The 20,428-nt window shown below is 42.8% G+C and overlaps 1 protein-coding gene across 2 annotated transcripts in view; it reads right to left on the bottom strand.

The window, feature by feature from the left end:
- Window positions 1-20,428, bottom strand: part of LOC146583786 (nuclear receptor ROR-alpha A-like) — a 175,467-nt gene that overhangs the window by 25,948 nt on the left and 129,091 nt on the right. For both annotated transcript variants that reach the window (XM_085277493.1, XM_085277501.1), the window contains 2 exons: window positions 5,106-5,191; window positions 949-1,090 (listed from right to left, as the gene is read on the bottom strand). In XM_085277493.1, the coding sequence (XP_085133619.1) occupies window positions 949-1,090; window positions 5,106-5,191 (228 nt within the window). The remainder of the gene's footprint in view (window positions 1-948; window positions 1,091-5,105; window positions 5,192-20,428) is intronic.

Here is a 20,428-nt window from a genome sequence, read left to right as displayed (position 1 = left end):
GATATCAAAATAGGGATGCACTGATACCAATATTGGTATCGGGTATCAGGCCGGTACGGTATAATGTGTGTGTACTCATACTTGTAAAGTTAACCGATGCCAACTTATTTCATGAGTCAGAGGGTGGCTTGTCATTTCTGTTGCAATTTTTTAGATTGGCCGCTGGGGGGACATGTCGTGCTAAACAAGAGCAGGGTTAGGCGAGTGAGGCTGGCGGGTCCAGATAAAAAAAAGAAAACTGGAGGCTGCTGTAGCTATGCTAAACAAAAGGTCAGCCGTGTGGACTTACCTATAATATGTGAAGATGACAGAAGCAAGGCCGGTAAGGTGTCCAGGGGAGGGAATCGTTCAATACAAGCAGTTTAATAAAAGATCTGAGGACACATCATGCACCGAGTTCGCTAAGGCTAACGCAAGACCAGAACAGCCAACTTTAACTCAGGTTTTGGAAAAGCGACGACTTATTGATTTTATTCCAAACAGAAGTGTTTATTTATTATTCTGAAAGCTGGAGACAGAGCCAAATAGTTCACTGATATTTTGTTGAATTACAATGTGGACACTTGTAATTCAATAATTTAACAGAAGTGCTTATTTTTCACTTGAAACTTTATTTTTGTGGTCATTTTTATTATTATTTTAGAGAATAAAATAAAACTGTCTTCCAATTCATTGCATTTTTGTGTGTGTGTGTGTAGTAGAAGTATTGGTAAGTACTCAGATCCAAGTATCGGTATAGTATAGATTTGAAAAATTTGTTATCATTGCATCACTATATCAAATATACATTTTTCATTTACATTTTATGAATTAACTGGATCAGAGTCAGGGTTAGGGTTAACATACACATACAGCACACAGTTGTTGTACTTCAGGGTTATTCTGGACATAGAGGTGGGTTCGATATGTTCGTAACGTGTAGATCTGCTGTGCATGTGTTTGCCTTACCGTCTCGGGACATGCCCACAGCGAGACATTTCTGCAGACGGCAGTGCTGGCAGCGGTTTCGGCTCGTTCGGTCGATCAGACAGTTTTTCTGGCGAGGACACGAGTAGGTGGCGTTACTCTGCTGACTACGCCTGAAGAAACCCTGAGAGAGCACGAAAGAGTTCTATTAAAATCATTGTTTTCATACCAAAATATCTCTATGATTGATCACTGAAACAACAGTCAAGCCTTCATGTTTGTGCTCATGTTGGAGATCATAGAGGCAAAGGATGAAATGTGCGTCACTGTGAGACCTTCCCCCAGTATAAAAACATCAAATCTGGTTACTCTTTGCTTTACAATCTTTTGGCATCTTCAGTGCACTCATGGAGCTACAATTCAAAATGGATTTCCTGAAGGATGCACAGCCCCACTATCACTTACCATTAGGGATGGGCACCGGTATCCGGTGCCATGATGGCACCGGTTCTGACATCAACGGTAGTAACCAGACCGAAAAGCAGCGCACATTTCGGTGCTTTATTTTGGTGCTTTTTTTTTCCTGAGGTGTCATACACTTTGGATTCTAGCCAATCATTTTACCTTTCCAAGGATAGTAGGCGGGCCCAGGTACGTACGTTCTTTTATGCAGAGCTACAGATTAAAAATGCCCAAGGCGAAGCAGTCAAAAGTCTGGCTGTACTTAACAGCAAAAGATGCAAACTCAGCAGCCTGCAACAAATGCTTTAAGGTGATACTGTGCAAAGGAGGTAACTCCTCGAATCTGATGAAACACCTGGCGATGCATAGCGTTTTTTTTAAAAGCTGAGAAATGCGCCATATTTGATAGACCTCACACCGTGCACATCTACTGCCGGTGTGGTGCCTGTTATCGGTCCCGGAGTTAGCAACATCCCCCAAGAACCCGAAGAGTAGAGTCCTGACCCCTAGCTCTGCCAGTGTAGCAGAAATGATGACGGATGATAATGGCAGCAGCAGCCGTTCTTCTCTGGGTCAGTAGCTTAATGTTGTTCGTGTGTAATTTACGTTGAGTAGGCTAACCAAGTTATTAAATTAATGCACTTAAGGTGAACTAGCAAATACCGTCATACTGTAGTTACATGCGGCTGTCTTCTTGTTTGATGGCAGATGCTCCCTTCACCCTGGCCAAAAAGGCTAAAATGACCAAAGAAAAAGTGGGAAACAGCTAAACATGAGAGGTTTTTGGACAAAGTTGGTGTTTTCCCCCCCCCATTGATTAAGCACTGCTTCCAGCCAAGAGTGATGCAATAAATCCCCTATAGCTGCAGAAAAGGCTAACATTGTTATCTTTTAACAAACATACTGAAAAACATAGATAAAATCAAGTCTTTCACAAACACGTGTAATGAATGACAAAAATATTCTTCATAACAAAAAGTAATAAGAAAAAATTCAATTTGAGAAAAAGAAACGTTTTTTTTTTACATTTTTCTGCAATGATAAACTAATCCAGACTGCAATGACCAAAGAGACAAATGCTTTAGACTATCATCAGAGTCTGGGGGACTGTCTAGGGTACAGGGGGTTGTCTTGTGTTGCACTCTGGAGTCCAGAGCACAACGCAAATGTGACTTCCACACAAGGACTGGAGCTACTGTGAGATTTTGTAGAAATATAAAATAGAACAAAACTAACTAACCTACCAGCATAAAAACTGAACTAAATTACAGGCCTCTAAACTGCCTCCCTAGGACTGCTTTTTAGTATTTACAATATAGTTAGAATATTTGTAATATGTACAAAGTTACTAATCTAACATTCCTAGACTTAAAACACTTGTTCACACAACACTACATTTCACTCTCTGAAACATACACAGAGCACGGTCTGGTTGAAATATGGAAGTATGTGAAGCCAAGGTGGTCTCATCAGTCTCCAATCATATTAAGAGCCACGGCTCCTCTTCATCAAAGCCAGTTATCTTGTCAAAACTCAGCTTAAAGTTGCCGCTTCCAGGCTCCAACTAATGGCCACTGGTTGATTTAGAGTCATCCTAATCCTAACCCTATTTTTTAAATTCATCTTTAATATTAATTTGTTGTTTTTTCAACCCTATGCTTTTTTTTTTTTTTAAGCAAAGGATTAGGCTTTGGAGCTGGAACTGGAGCTGAGGCTGGGGTTGACATCATCACTGATGATGACGATATCTTGGCCAAGACATCCAAGTTAGACAATTGTTAGAGAAGTGTGGGGACGGCCCCTTCCTGTTCCAACATGACTGTGTACAAGTACACAAAGCAAGGTCCATGAAGACATAAACAAAGAAGAACTTGACTGGCCTGCACAGAGTCCTGACCTCAACTTTTGGGATGAGCGCAGACTGTGAGCCAGGGCCAGGCCTTGTCATGCTACATCAGTGTCTAACCTGATGTAGCATTCCTCCTTTCGATTCCAGAAGAATGTTCAAAAATTCCCATAAACATGGTGGAAAGCTTTTCCAGAAGAGTTGAAGCTGTTACAGCTGCAAAGGATGAGGCACATCCCGTTAAACTCTTTGGGTTAAGAAATGAATGTCACTGTGTGAAGGCAGATGAGCAAATGCTTCACAATATAGTGTTCATTGGATGTCCAACAACAGTAACAACAACAAACAAACCGTATCCACCCGTGTACCTCTGTATGAGCCATTTTACAGAGTAATGGCAGACTGGCCTATTAGCATATACAGAGAAATTGGTAAACCAAGGAGCGCAAAGGCTATCAGATGACAAACACATGAAAGTTATTTCTGCTAGCTTCAGTCTGCTTGTCAGCAGCTCACTCTCACAAGCAGTCAGTGAATATATAACAGGCAATGCAGAAATGTGAATGTAATCACAAGGCAAAGACTGGAGACCATGTGCCATGTAGAGCACAAAGAAGCTGTTAACTGTTTATCAACCTGATGGGGGAAAAAAAGCAGAATTTCATTGTATATGCACGATGACAATAAAGTCCTATTCTGTTCTGTTCTTTTCTATTTTATTGCATTTTACCTCAAGAAATGTGGGAACCACATAAAACATGTGTGAGAATGCTTTAGAGATGTCAGCATCATAGTTATAGAATAAAAGTCAACATTACCTTCAGCACCATGTAGTGAAAAGGAAACATTCACAGCACTTTGAAAGTGTGAAGAAATACATGAAGCAAACTGGGGTTCAGCCCACGATCACCATATCCCCGGTACGTTTATAGTACCTGTTCACGTTTCCTGATCACACTAGTTTATAGATGCATCACAGATGGCCTATAACCCTTCTTCTCATAGAGCCAATATAGCCTGTATAGATCTGAATGGAAATGCATCAAAATTATAAAATATAAAAATGTCTGTAATTCAAATTATAGTTAAATTAACAAATGATGCCACTCTGTGTCAAGCTCAAGGGAACAGTAGTAACTTTAAAGGGAAAACATTGATTTCTCTCAGATGACATTATGTAATATCATTATGTCATATTAGCAGCAGATCATTTACATCTAACGTGCGACTTAGTGCAGATGTTGTGGTTTGTTTGGAGGCTGCTTCAGCTGCATACTGGCTGTGAAATAAGCCTCCAGCTGTCACATCAGCAGCTGCTGTGGCTGAACACACCTGCCTGTTCACAGAACCGCTCTCACCAGGTAGAATATGGTTTAGAGCCCGATGCTCGTGACTGATGTTTCAGACCAAATTCTGTACGAAACATACAAACGTGCCTGGTCAGGTATGGGTATAAAATCATATTGCAATACATGTAACTACTTTAAACTCAAATGAAAACTGGTTTAACATCACAATAAATGCACTGGTGAGCTGTGCCACATAAAAACGCCAGCGATGGATGATTGCAGAGGCCTTTTCCTGGTTAAAGAAAAAAAGACAAAATACGGAGGGTTCAAAGTGCAAACTATTCTCAAACATTAATTGTTGCACAGATGTAACAAAGATCTGTCTGTGATTGAACGACTTGGAAAGGCTTATCATTTAAAGCAGGGACATCAAACATGAGCACCGGGGGCCAGAATCCAAACTGACTCATTGGATAACTTTGGACGATGTGAAGGAGGCCATACATTTTGGACCCTTTACTGTATTTTAGAGTTGGGTTTAACTGAGGTTATAACACGCTCAAATTGACTTTAGCAGACAACGGGAGGGAGGAGGAGCTTACCTTACAGCCTTCACAGGTGATGACCCCGTAGTGGATCCCTGATGATTTATCTCCACAAATCTTACAGGGGATTATTTCAATCTGAGCTGCAGTGGGAAAATAAAGACAGTAGGTCACACACAGAACATCAGAACAGCTGATATATCACAGTTTGTCATGTAGGTTTCATCTATGTGCAAATAAAGGCGTTTTCCACTGGTCCCCACTTAACCGTCCAACTGTCACTACACCTTGTTACATGCGGTATATGAAATGTTTAATTTCAAAGTTGTCCAGCTGTTACAATGTCGAAACCAGACACAATAACAACAAAATGTACCAGTGTGATTTACTGCCACAGCAACATCATGCAACCCCTGGGAATCAGATCTAGTGCAGAACCGCATTACTGGAAGAAATTCAGGACAAAAAAAATAGTCCCAATTAGCTTCATATGAAAGATTGTAAGACCTTAGCAAACACAAGCCTTAAGCTTCTGTGGTCACAGCTGGAAAAAAGAAAGAGGTGCCACCATTTACAAAAGCTAAAGGAGACTTTGAAAATCTCCATGTAAAATGCTGGAGTCAACTCATCTGTCCATCCGGGTGTAGAACAGTGCGCGCTCTCTGCAGTAATCAGGACAGTGTGCTTGTATGGGCTCAAAATGTTTGTACTTGTAAAAAAAGATTTGTATGTGTAAAAAAAATTTGCGTGCGTAAAAAAGATTTGTATGTGTAAAAAAGATTTGTATGTGTAAAAAAGATTTCTGCGTGCGTAAAAAAATTTTGTGCGTGCGTAAAAAAGATTTGTATGTGTAAAAAAGATTTGTGTGTGTGTAAAAAAGATTTGTATGTGTAAAAAAAAGATTTGTATGTGTAAAAAAGATTTGTATGTGTAAAAAAGATTTGTGTGTGGACTTCGCCAAAAAAAACCCTGCAAGTTACAACTACGAATTTTGACCCTATTTTTCTTCCTTTCATCTGATTGGTGAATGTCATGTCAATCACAAATGTAACAATCCAATCAGAGAACAGATGGGTTTGGCTCTCGGAGGGGCGCTTTTTACACACACACAAATCTTTTTTACGCACGCACAAATTTTTTTTACACATACAAATCTTTTTTACAAGTACAAAACCGATTTTCAAGTACAAAATATTTATGACCACATTTTGAGCCCATATGCTTGGTAATCACTGTGCTGAATAATCTGCGTTTGGTGGATGTAACTCTGCGATATTTTTATATTAACTCAATATCCTCTGGGACAAATCAAACAAACAGATTTTCTGAACATTTGTAATGTGTAGTCCGAACTATGATAATGTATTTTAAACATTTCGTCTCACTCTGCTGGGCTCGGCTGGATGTATTTGTGCCAAACACCAGCTGCTAACAAGGAAGTTACAGAGTTAGTTACAGAGCGCCCTCTGGAGGAGCTTTGAAGGGTTGAAGGGTGTTTCTCTTGTCTGTTCTTTACTTCTTTCACTTACTGGCAATTTACCAATACAAAAATATTGGCAAATGTTGTCTAATATCACTCAGGCTCCTGCCAAAATTAGCCCCTAATATTAGGTGAGGAGTTCTTAAGCATTTTACAGGTTACTGTAGAGAGCAGGTACATGCAGCACTGATTAAACTGTAGGAGCTCATCTTTCAGACAGCAGCACAGCTGAAAACTCACTCACTGCATGTATTTATACTCCCAGCACTTTGGAACAGAGTGACAGCTCAGCTCTGAGATGCTATTTTTAGCAGAGCAAAGTTATGTAAGTGAGCAGTCACATTAGCACACACATACACACACACACACACACACACACACACACACACACACACACACACACAATCACAAGCTTTCTTCACGTAGAGACACAACAAACAAGACGCAGAGAAGAACCGCCTTTGTACAATTATTAGACTACAATTATAGAAGATGGAAACCATCAGGTTTGGTTTAAGTATTTTGATCAGCTTCTTCTTCACCCTGAATTTATTTGAAATAATAAAAAAGACAGATTTATTTACTTATCATAAACCCCAAAATTAATAAAAGGCATAAAGAATGCCTCACTAGGTGAATGAAACTAGGAGTGCAAGAAACATTATTTTTATTATATTTCAATCAATTAAAAAAAACATGAATTCTTAATTGATATGTACAGTTTTGCATATTTACTGAGGCGACCTCTTCAAACGTCTTGTTTTGCTTGAACAACCCCATAATAGTCAGTTCAGTACAAAGAAACAAACACAAAAATGACCATAAAACAACATCAATAAAGCTGTTGCATATTTGTTAGTTCCTTCCAGTGACACACGCGCACACACGACACCCAGCTTGTATGGCGTGACTTCACTCTGCTCCCTCACTTTACACCTGTATGGCGCTGCAGTCTCTCGCCCCTCCCTTACAGAATGACTGGCCACCTGACCCAGTGAATGAAGGGCTGCACGATCGCTGCTGAACCCAGTCGACCACAGCGGGACTCAGATTAGGAAAATCTCCAACAACCCTCCTAAGCAGAAGCCACTCAGAGGACAAGTGGGGTTTGGACAGTTTGGTCATTTCCACAGAAAAACAAAACAAAACAAAGACTCCATGCAAATATTTAAAATGCAAATGACACATTTTAATTTGTTAGTAGAAGAGTTTAAATGTATTTAAAATGATTTTATAATCTGCACGAGTGTGTATTCATTGATAAATGAGATTTATATCCTTTGTAAACCCAGCATGTATATGCAGGTTTTTCAATTTAAGCAATATAAAACAGAAAGCAGCACAGAAAGAATGTTACAGTGGTTATTTTTTAAAACCATTTTTACTTTAATGAAGTCCTACCATTAATTATTGCTTCAATCTTTATGAGTCGACTACGCACCACAGACCTTTAGCCTGGCAGTGATTACTGAGAGGGACTAGAAAGAGAGAGCACATTTCTCCCACACTGCCTTCCTGTTAAATCCAGAATTCAAAATCCTGCTCCTCACATACAAGGTCTTAAATAATCAGGCCCCATCTTATCTTAATGACCTTGTAGTACCATATCACCCTATTAGAGCACTTCGCTCTCTTACTGCAGGCTTACTTGTTGTTCCTAGAGTATTTAAAAGTAGAATGGGAGGCAGAGCCTTCAGTTTTCAGGCCCCTCTTCTGTGGAACCAGCTTCCAGTTTGGATAAAGACTTTCCTTTTTGGTAAAGCATATCGTTCAGCTTATAGATCAGGTGACCCTGAATCCTCCCTTAATTATGGTACAATAGGCCCAGGCTGCTAGGGGATTCCCATGATGCACTGAGCCTTCCTTTTTCACTGACCATGTGTTTCTACACCACTCTGTAATTCATTAAGAATTATTATTAATCCCTGGTTGTCCTCTGCAGCATGTCTTTTTGTCCCTCCCCTCAATACACAACTGGTCGTGGCAGATGGCCCAGCCCGGCCCCACCCCGCCCCGCCCCTCCCTGAAACTGGTTCTGCTGCAGGTTTCTTCCTGTTAAAAGGAAGATTTTCCTTCCCACTGTCACCAAAATCCTTACTCACAGGGAGTTGTCTATTTTGGGGGTTTCCCTATTTAAGGTCTTGTAAGGTCTTTACAATATTAAGCGCCTTGAGGTGACTGTTGTTTTTGCTTTGGCGCTACATAAATCAAATTGATTACAGGCCAAATAAACAATGTGGTTAGGTTTGGGTTGATGCAGGTGGAATTGAAGGCTGACAGAAACAACAACTTCATTGCCCATCTAATGGTATTAAAACAGGGGTGAAACTTAATGTGTTCACACACATGTCATATTTCCTTTACTGTACTGCTAAGTCCACAGAGGTTTTGTCTTTCTACAGACCTGGAAAGTGCTGGAAAGTTCTCAGTTATGTATTAAGATAACTTTTATGAGCAGCATTCATCCTTCATCATCTTAATACAAATCAAATCCAGCACAAACACAATCAGTGTGGTAAGGTCACCATAGAAAGGGACAATCTCAAAACCCACAGTTCAATGGATGGGCTTACCACCCATTGATCACACCCGATCACCAGCTTCAGCTCAGAGTGCATACAGCTGTCAGCGCTCCCCCGAACAGTACACCAACCACATGATTCTTAGAAGCCCAAAGGTAGCGCTTCTCAAGTCCTTGGAAATGCACAGGAAGCCCTCAAACCAGATGTTATATGTGGTAAACTCAGCAGCTCATAAAGTAGTGGTTAGCGTGAGCAGACGCATCAGTGGAGTGTGAACAAGATGTTACTCTGTGACCACACGACACTGCAAGCTGTTTGTACTTTAAGTGTTTAAAGTCCATCGAGACACTTTTGTAAAAAACAAAAACAAACACTTGTCATGTGACTCGCTGGTTTTAATAACTGAACTTCGCTACGTTTAGTCAGAGAGAGCCAACTCTACAGGAGGTATGATGTGCTTTCAAATATACAATGCATTTAGAAAACACATAACTCGAAGCATATAACAGGCAGGACCAGTGATCCTGATGAATATTCAGTCTGAATCACGGCTGAGCTAATTAATCATTTCCATCTTCACTTTTTCTAGATTAACACCACTCTGTCCGTACAGCTGGGATTAGAGGCAAGTAGGACAAATTAAAAGCTAATTATTATAATGCTATGCAGAAGGGTTGCTTTTTTTAACTTGCAATACTGATTAAATGTTTAAAACATGTGGCAGCATTGCTCATAGCAAAATTAAATAAAGCACTGATAATATTTACAGGGTCAAATTTCACAGGTAAAGGTTTTATAACAGATCTAACTCGCAATGCTGGGAAATATCATTGAGGGGAGGGCTACATGGGGATGGAAAAGGGCCAAACAGACCTGAAAGGGTATCACAACAGATTACAGAAAGCTCTCAAAGAGAAAGGAATAGTTGGACCGAATGTGGCACATCTGCATTTTCTGAGCCTCGGCTAAGGTTAAGCCTCGCAGTGTTCTACCTTATGTTCACATAGGAGACACTCATCCACATAAAAGTGTCTCCTATTTACACTGTGACTAGTTACCAGATACATGCTGCACAAATAATTTGGCTAACACTGCTCTTCGTTATTATTTGAGAAAGCGACTGTTCGCTTATACTACCTATTTTTGCTTAATATCAACACCATTGATAACACCGATTATCTGCCATGATCATGTTAGCTGGCAAACCATGTTTGGCAAGCTAGCGAAGTCAGCTACACACTGAATGAATCAGAGCCTAAGGGTGGCACCAATATATCTGAGTTACAATAAATGAGTACAGGTAATATAAGGGGTCAAAATGTACCAAAATGTGACAACAGCTTAATGAAAAACCACCTGCATTACAAATGATGAACAAATGATGACTCGGACTGCAATATAACTGTCCACGAACATGTCCTCAAGGCTTTTTATTCGAGTCTACGTGATTTTTTTTTCTTTAAGCAGAGTTCTACAAACAACTCAATTCAATTCAGTTTTATTTAGGGCTGCTCGATTATGGCAAAAATGATAATCACGATTATTTTCACTGAAATTGAGATCTCGATTATTTGACGATATTTATTTAACCCTTTAAGACCTACTATAGAACCAAGTCCGCCAGAGCATATATTTTTTTTGTTACATGTTGTAGTGCCATTTGTGGGAGCATTTCAAGTTGCTATACAACTGTTATAGCCCATATTTTAATAATATATATGCATTAAGTATATAGTAACTACATTACTTGCAAAAAAGTGCAATAAACTACAAAAGAATTGAAAATCGTTTTTGTTTTTTTTTTTACATATATTTCTACTTGGAGAAATTTAAGAGGCTTATCCCTCAAAATTTTAAATACAAAAAAGTTGCAAAAAATAGTTTACAACAACAGGAAATTTATTTTGAGTGTCTTCATAGTTTTATTTTGGAGATACACCAATTTTTATATACTGCAGGAAAAACGAAAAAACAATCCTTTGATGCAAATTAGCAAAGAAAACAGCATGTGCATCAAAATAAACTATTTCCAGCAATGCAATTCGAGTTCTAAGCTTCCCAGAAACTATTCAGAAAAGTCAAAGATGACCAGTATAGGCTTTTAAGGCCTACAAGTAAAAAACTACATTTTCCACAAAATGGTGTCACTTCCGGTTTCGGCCAGGAAATGGCGGACATGCGATAGTTCACGCTGACGTCTGTTTCACTGTAGGAAGTTGTTGGGTCTGTGTTTCCACAAGCCCCGCTAATTCTAGAGACTTATTCATCATGAAAAAAACAAGACAGTCGATCGATCGATTATTTGCGCAAGGGAGGCCTCGTCTGTGTCCACCACGAAAATGACCCCCAGGATCTGACCTCCTCCTGCTACCTTTTATTGAGAGACAGTTCACACAAAACACGTCAGAACAAAGCCACGCCCCCTTGGTTCTAAGACAAAGCATTTTATGTACATGTGTGAACTTCTGTAAGAGTGTGTGTGTGTGTGTGTGTGTGTGTGTGTGTGTGTGTGTGTGTGTGTGTGTTTTATGTGAGAATGTGTGAGTGTGTGTGTGTGTGTCAGACCTCCTGCTGACCAAAGGGTCGTAAACCCAGGAAGTTTACATCAAAAGAAACAGATCTTTGAGCCTGCTACAGCCACAACTTAGCAACTGCTAACTGCAACTCCTTCCTCTGCTTCGCTTTCCCTGTTTTACCTGCTACACTTACAGCTATTCTTTCTACAAGCATTTTACACTTAACTTCCACTAATGTCCCTTCAAATCCATATTTTTCACACCAACAACCTACATACTGCGTGCTGCCCGGTGAAAATTTCTCCATAAATTTTACATCCCCTTCTAAGGCAGACTTACACATTTTATTCCCCATTACAAGACAACAATCAGCCACACTCATGCAGACCACGTCTGGCCCGCACACACACACAACATAGGCCTATCGCTTGCGTCTGCACACACAGCTAGCGCTCTCTGTTGAAAACTCTCAAACGCCCCATATGGCGGAGAATTCAACCTTCGGACACTCTCTAACGCCCCAAATGGCGGAGATTCCGGACTCTCTTCACGGCGGAGTCACCGAACCTAGGTTATCTCTACGCCCCACACGGCGGAGAAGCCTGCGTCTCTCTCACGCGGCTAGCGCGCTCCCGTACCTGCAGTCAACGCAGGGTCACGTAGCTGCTCTCTAAGGCCTTCTGTACTCACTGTTTGTTTACGTTCATGGGAAGAGTCTCTGGATCCCGTCAATCGTCATCCATCCCGAGAGGAGGTCAGGCGCAAACTTCCCGGCCTGGTGACAAAGCAAAGTGAAACACCAGGGCTTTACGTCAATCATCCCAGACGTTGCGGTGGCGTCCTCTCCCTCTCCTCGGTGGATGCGTTCGGCTCCGGCTCGAAGGACCAAATAAATGTTGGGTCTGTGTTTCCACAAGCCCCGCTAATTCTAGAGACTTGTTCATCATGAAGAAAACAAGACAGTCGATCGATCGATTATTTGCGCAAGGGAGGCCTCGTCTGTGTCCACCACGAAAATGACCCCCAGATCTGACCTCCTCCTGCTACCTTTTATTGAGAGACAGTTCACACAAAACACGTCAGAACAAAGCCACGCCCCCTTGGTTCTAAGACAAAGCATTTTATGTATATGTGTGAACTTCTGTAAGAGTGTGTGTGTGTGTGTGTGTGTGTGTGTGTGTGTGTGTGTGTGTGTGTGTGTGTGTGTTTTATGTGAGAATGTGTGTGTGTGTGTGTCAGACCTCCTGCTGACCAAAGGGTCGTAAACCCAGGAAGTTTACATCAAAAGAAACAGATCTTTCAGATAGGATGTATCTACAATAAAACCTCCCCCAGCTTAGAGTGGTTGGAGAGGTGGTCAGGATCAAAGGAATGGCTTTGATCCTACTGCTTGAACTAAGACTGTACAAATTTAAGAAACACAATGGCAACATTCAACAATTAGACTTAACAGAAGTGTTACGAACAGCTGATCGGATCGGCAAAGAGTGTTTCTGGAATATTATGTTTTTGTTCCTGCAAGCGCTTTTTATGCAATTTTTGCAAAGCTTTATGTGGAAGGAAACCATGACCTAGGACAAGCTGATGGCATAAGATGCAAGTACAACTCCTCTGGTTTCATATGCAAAACAAATTATTGCGCTAGCTTAGACGGTTCAGGTTCTACAGGGATTTAAAAATAGTTACACAAAATGGAGCGTGCTGCTCTGACCAGCTTTAAAGGGTTAACAATAACAATGTATTGAATAATGACTTTAAAAAATAATATAAAATAGTGTGCAACACCACTGAAGTTTTTTTTACCTCTCTTTTCAACCAACGGCAGTCACTCTCCTCTCCAAATAACTTCTGCTTAGCTTTCCGAGCTTCCCTCGGGTCCTCTTAATTAGCGGTCTCAAACCTTTTTTGCGCCACGGACCGGTTTATGCCCGACAATATTTTCACGGACCGGCCTTTAAAGTGTCGCGGATAAATGAGGGAGGGGCTAATAATCGGCTCAGTCATTTTTAATGATCGTTGAAAGCCCAGATCGTAATCGTGATTAAAATGCGATTAATTGAGCAGCCCTAGTTTTATTTATATAGTGCCAAATCACAACAACAGTCGCCTCAAAGCACTTTATATTGTACAGTAGATCGTACAATAATAAATACAGAGAAAAACCCAACAATCACATGACCGCCTATGAGCAAACACTTTGGCGACAGTGGGAAGGAAAAACTCCCTTTTAACAGGAAGAAACCTCCGGCAGAACCAGGCTCAGGGAGGGGCGGGGCCATCTGCTGCGACCGGTTGGGGTGAGAGAAGGAAGACAGGATAAAGACATGCTGTGGAAGAGAGACAGAGATTAATAACAGATATGATTCAATGCAGAGAGGTCTGTTAACACATAGTGAGTGAGAAAGGTGACTGGAAAGGAAAAACTCAATGCATCATGGGAATCCCCCGGCAGCCTACACCTATTGCAGCATAACTAAGGGAGGATTCAGGGTCACCTGGTCCAGCCCTAACTATATGCTTTAGCAAAAAGCAAAGTTTGAAGCCTTATCTTAAAAGTAGAGATAGTGTCTGTTAGGGGTGGGCGGTATAAACGATATAAATTTGGCCAACTGTAGAGATTTTGACAATACCACGATAGCGCATGTTGATAGTGTCATCAAGTTGCGCCCGTTTTGGTCGAAAGCATTGCAGCAGCTAGCAACAACATCATCTGCCAATTATGCCGGGCGACAGTAATAGCAAAGAGACAAAGCACTTTTGGAAGATGGGGAAAGCCGAAAACTGTGCTTCCTCCACTTCCGTACCATTGATTCCTTAACCGCTGAATTCTCTCGCAGCTGCTCTATTCCCATGTTGTTGCAGTATACTAATGACTAACCTTGTATTGTGGATGGATTATCTCAGTTGTTCTCCTGACTGAAGTTTGGTCCATTTACAGCATCCTGCCATGCAATTGCATTTGTCCCTAACCACCAAAAACCCTCACGTTAATTTTTATCGAGTGGAAAAAGGTTAGCGGCCATCCTTCAACTTCACTGTGCTAATGTTATGCTAACATAGCTGTTTTGCTAGCAATCACGTAGCACATCATTTTAAACCAGCTAGCCGAACTTCAGTAACCTTACGAACGTCACTGCTGTTTAGTTTTCCATCTTCATTTATGTTGGAAGTGATAGCAGAGCTGTACTTTTTAATTTTTTTCAGAAATCTCTCAGTCAGAATATGCTATATCATGTTTAGGTGGAAACTAGCGAGCTAACTTCCTGCTAACTTCTAACTCTGTTACATCTAATAAATTCTGTTTTTATGGATGCCTGGATGTGAAACTGAATTGTTACACCTGGTAAAGCAGCAACACTAATCATTTTATTAAAGATGAAAGAATTTAGAAAGTTTGTAACTCTCAGTGATGCCGCAGTGTTCGTTTGGGACCTGAAGCAGACTGAGTTTTGGACCCTGATTACTCCGCGAGGCTCCTTGCTACGGCAGCTGTAATGCTCCGGGAATCCATCAAGCGGTGCGGCTTCGTAGCTTAGCAAAGTCAGACTAAAACATTTTTGACAAATTTCTGCACCTGTGTACTACATAAAATTGGTTCGAGGTCAGTGAGCACAACCAGAATTCACAGAAGGCGCATTGTCAATTTTTGAGAAAATTAAAGGAATTTAAGTGTGCCTTATAGTGTGTAAAATACGTTACAGAGAAGAGAAGAATATATCGCGATATATATCGTTACCATACATGCTTCAAATTATACCGCGATATGGATTTTAGGCCATATCGCCTAGCCCTAGTGTCTGTCTCCAAAATCCAAACTGGAAGCTGGTTCCACAGAAGAGGGGCCAGAAAACTGAAGGCTCTCCCTCCCATTCTACTTTTAAATACTCTAGGAACAATAAGTAAGCCTGCAGTGTGAGAACGAAGTGCTCTAATAGGGTGATATGGTACTACAAGGTCATTAAGATAAGATGGGGCCTGATTATTTAAGACACAAGATGGGCTTTACGTCTACCAACAACTGCTCACACTGCCAAACCAATTCACCGGACAATTATATCCATGCTCTTTGGTTCTGTCCACCAGTTCAGAAGTTTTGGCGCGAGATATGTGAAGACTTATCAAAGTGTCTGAAATGTAACATTCCAACTTCCCCCTTAGTGTGTTTGTTGGGCAGCTTAGATAATGTAAATTCAGAAAAGAATATCGCCCATATGGTTTTCACTGCCCTATGCATAGCCAAGAAAACAGTCCTCATGAACTGGAAAAATAAAAATAATCTTAATTCTAACCAATATAGAAATTATCTATTAGATTACATTAGTCTTGATACAGCCTCTGCCACCACATCAGATCAATTGCTCTGGGCCCCTTTGATCAGCTCCATCACCTAGTGGGGGTGGGGGGGTCATAGTTTGGTCCCGCCTTCACTGTTGTGATTGGTGTGGGGGTAGGGACAGGCTTAGGGCGTCGGGGGGTTCCCCGGAGGCATCTTCCTTGGGGGGCTCAACCCGGGGTAGCGGTCATGTCCGGTTAGGGGCTCTGTTGGCTCTCAGGTGACTGTTTCCTCGCGGCTGCGTGCAGCGGGGCTAGGGGAGGGTCTGTGCTGTCAGACGTGAGTTACTGACCTGGTAGCCTGGCTGCCCCTGGGTGGGTCCGGGATGGGCGTGAGGTTCTGGGGGCGCTCCGTCTCTGGGCTGGGGCCCGGGCCGGGCCTCGGGGGCTTGGGTCCTGGTTGGTGTGTTGCCGGGGTTGTGGGCGGGTGGGTGCATGGGGGCCCAGTCCTGGAGCAGGGTGCCGCCGGTGCATCGAGCCACCTGGGGGGCTCTTCAACTGGTGGGGGAGATTGTCACATCTTGCAGGAGCTTTCCTCTCTTCAGGAGCTCTCTCTGCAGGAGGGGGAGATACAGGAGAGGTGGAGGAAGATCTCAGCCTGGGTGTTTATTGTCTTATGTAGTCTGGAAGATGAGTGGATGGTGGGGTGGGTGCAGTTTTCTCTGTGGTGGGGTTGGGTGGACTGTCCCGGGCTCTGTGGGGCCGGGAGGCGCTGCTGCACTGGGCCCCGGTCTGGATGGGCCTGGGCCCCCTTTCCCTGGCGGGTCGCGGAGTATGGGGGTGCCTACTGGGGTCAGCGGGGGAGCTGGCCCCAGGGAGGGGTCACTTGCCCCTCCCTTCCTTCCCTCCTCATCTCCAGCTGCCTCCCTCTTCCTGCTCCACCACAACCACCCACACATGCAGGACCTTGGAGTAGGGGTATGTCACCAGGGTGCAGAGGAGGCTACCCCCCCCCCCCCCTCTCTGTTCCCTTCTGGCTGCCTCTGCCTCAATTTTATCCCACAACTTAGACATTCACATTACTCACACTCTCATTACACATACATATAGGATCTTGGGGTGGGCACAATACACGGAATCCAAAGTATCAGGGTGTACACCTCACCCCTGGCGTCGTCGCCCACCTCTCAATTTTAAATACACGTAGACATTGAGGGCTAGCAGGAGGGACCATGCGTTTACCTGCTGCTCTCTGGCAGGTAGCTCCATGCCCTCCTGGGTTTTAAATGCACCTTAGAACACACATGCATCAACACTACAATGAGCGGGTGGAGGGAGGTTTGGAGTCTTCTCTCACCCCCATTCTCTGCGGCCTGCTGGAGCGGGGGGGCTGGGAGGAGGAGTTGGCCATCCGACTGCGGTCTGGAGTGTGGGGCCTCCCTGCTGCTGCCGAGTCGGGGCGGTCTGCCTCCCCCCACCGCAGGGAAAAGGGTAACACCACCTGGGTCTGGGTGCAGTTCCCCCCTCCAGGGGCAAGGGTACCTAGACCCGGTTTGTAGAGTACGCTTGGGGAGTGTGATCGTGTGTACAGCGTCTCTTTATGTCTGTCTCCACGTTGGTTGAGTGTGGAGTAAGTGCATATGAGAGCATGAGGGTGGGAACGGATGTTTGTATATGTGTGTGCCTGTATGTCTGTGTCTATATGTCAGGTTGGGTGTCAGGCGCCACCTCTCTGGGGACATCTTAGGCCCTCCAAGGTTTGGAGGCCTATCTCCCCCTTCCACCACTTCCCCTGCCAGTGGCGGACTCCCTCAGACATCGGTGCGTTGGTGGTTCTTTGTGTCCGGGGATGGGCGTCCAGGTACACACCAGTTCACTCCTTGGCGGCCGCTTATCGGGGCCTGGAGCCTGGGGCTCGGTCGGGCCACTTCGGAGGTGGGGTGCCCCCGGCCTCTCGGCCTGGGGCTCGGTCACTCAGGCACGGCTGGCTGCCGGCGGAGCTCACGGGCGCATCACTGCAACTTCCCCTGGCTTCTGCTCCGCGGCTGCTGAGTGAGCCCTCATCTGGGACTCTCCTCAGCTCTTTCTGGGACAGTGGCGCGGCTGCCCCTCTGTTGGTCTTCCTTGGTCTCTTGTGTTCTTGGGGCCTCTGGATGTCTGGAGTTTTGATCTCCTCCATACCTGCTTCATGCCCTGGAGGACGGGGCTGTGGCCCCCCCACACCCTCTAGCAGATCATTACATGAAGGAACCTTTTAAAAAAACAAGCGCGTCCATGCTCACAGGTGTACACACGGGTGATCACACCCACAAACTACACCCTTTTTGGCTCCTACCTCAAAGCACACTGTGTTCTGTTGATCTTATGTGCTGCACAATAATGTTTAATATTTAGTATTTACTGTCATATTCCCATATATCATTGTGATGTTGTTTATTCTATTACTCTTGTTCTCTTCTGCTTGTTTTCTTTTTTCTTTCTCAGCAGGTGATCCAGGTGATTGATATATGAATTTTTTTTTTTTTTTTTTTGCTGCCCATTCTGTTGGTTTTTGTCTTTTGCCCTTCTCCCCCGTCCCTCTTCTCAGCTGTTTCTCTTTTCCTCTTTCTTTCTCCCCTTCTTTCCCCCAGTAAAGTCTGTCCCGTATTCAGTAAGTGAAAATAAAACAAACAATAAAAGGTGAATCAAATGGACCATCACGGCAAGGCTGGGATGGTCAATTTGTCAAAGTAAATCCGTTGGGCATCTTTCTTTGCCTTTAGACAACAATTCTGATGGCAAAAGAGCCAAACGGGACAGGCGAAAAAATAAAAAAATAAGACATTGTATGTGAGGAGCAGGATTTTGAATTCTGAATTTGACAGGGAGCCAATGAAGGGAAGCCAATACAGGAGAAATATGCTCTCTCTTTCTAGTCCCTGTCAGGACTCTTGCTACAGCATTTTGGATTCACTGAAGGTTTTTCAGGGAGTTTTTAGGACATCCAGATAATAATGAATTACAGTAGTCCAGCCTGGAAGTAATAAATGCATGAACTAGTTTTTCAGCGTCACTCTGAGACAGGATATTTCTAATTTTAGAGATGTTGTGCAAACTGAAGAAAGCAGTCTTAAATATTTGTTTAATATGTGCATTGAAGGACATATCCTGGTCAAAAATGACTCCAAGGTTCCTCACAGTGTTACTGGAGGCCAAGGTAATGCTATCCAGAGGAAGAATCTGGTTAGATACCATATTTCTAAGATTTTCAGGGCCGAGTACAATAACCTCAGTTTGATCTGAATTAATAAGCAGAAAGTTAGTGGCCATCCAGGTCTTTATGTCTTTAAGACATTCCTGCAGTTTAACTAATTGGTGTGTGTTATCTGGCTTCATGGACAGATAGAGCTGGGTGTCATCTGCATAGCAGTGAAAATGTATGCTATGTCTTCTAATGATGCTGCCTAAGGTAAGCATGTATAATGTAAACAGAATTGGTCCTAGCACTGAACCCTGTGGAACTCCATAATTAACCTCTGTGTGCGAATAGGACTCTCCATTTACATGCACAAATTGGAGATATTATGGTCGACAGTATTGAACGCTGCACTGAGGTCTAGCAGGACAAGCACAGAGATGAGTCCACTGTCAAAGGCCATAAGAAGATCATTTGTAACCTTTACTAAAGATGTTTCTGTGTTGTGATGAGCTCTGAAACTGACTGAAACTCTTCAAATAAGCCATTCCTCTGCAGATGATCTGTTAGCTGTTTGACAACTACTCTTTCAAGGATTTTTGATATGAAAGGAAGGTTGGAGATTGGCCTATAATTAGCTAAGACTGCTGGGTCTAGAGATACTTTTTAAGTAAAGGTTTAACTACAGCCAGCTTGAAGGCCTGTGGTACATAGCCGATTATTAGAGATAGGTTGCTCATATTTAAGATTGAAGCATTAATTAATGGCAGGACTTCTTTGAGCAGTTTCCTGTGGGATGACTATGAGTCCTTTTTTCTCTAATGATTAAAATGTTATTTGTGAAGAAGTTCATGAAGTCATTACTAGTTAACGTTAAAGGGATGGTTGGCTCGACAGAGCTCTGACTTTTTGTCAGCCTGGCTACAGTGCTGAAGAGAAACCTGGGGTTGTTCTTATTTTCTTCAATCAGTGACGAATAGTAAGATGTTCTGGCTTTGCGGAGGGCTTTCTTATAAAGCAACAAACTATTTCTCCAGGCTAAATGATGATCCTCTAAATTTGTGACACCATTTCCTCTCCAGCTTATGAGTCATCTGCTTTAGGCTACATGTTTGAGAATTATACCACGGAGTCAGGTACTTCTGATTTGAGGCCTTAGTTTTCACCGGAGCTACAGTATCCAGAGTTGTACGTAGTGAGGAGGTAAAATTATTAACAAGATGATCAACCTCTGTTGGAGTAGCGTTCAGATAGCTGCTCTGCTCTATGTTGGTACAGGGCATTGAAGATGATAACAGTGGGCGGATTATATTCTTAAACTTAGTTACAGCGCTTTCAGAAAGACATCTACTGTGATAAAGTCTACTCTCCACTGCTGTGTTATCAATTATTGTAAATGTAAATGTTATCAGGAA

Source organism: Mchenga conophoros, linkage group LG1 (assembly GCF_057382185.1).
Source record: "Mchenga conophoros isolate Kocher_MC1m ecotype Shallow Benthic linkage group LG1, M_conophoros_male_GT1.1, whole genome shotgun sequence".
NCBI classification, from domain to species: domain Eukaryota; kingdom Metazoa; phylum Chordata; class Actinopteri; order Cichliformes; family Cichlidae; genus Mchenga; species Mchenga conophoros.
Note: the sequence above shows the minus strand (reverse complement) of the source record. Positions and strands in the feature narration are given on the sequence as shown.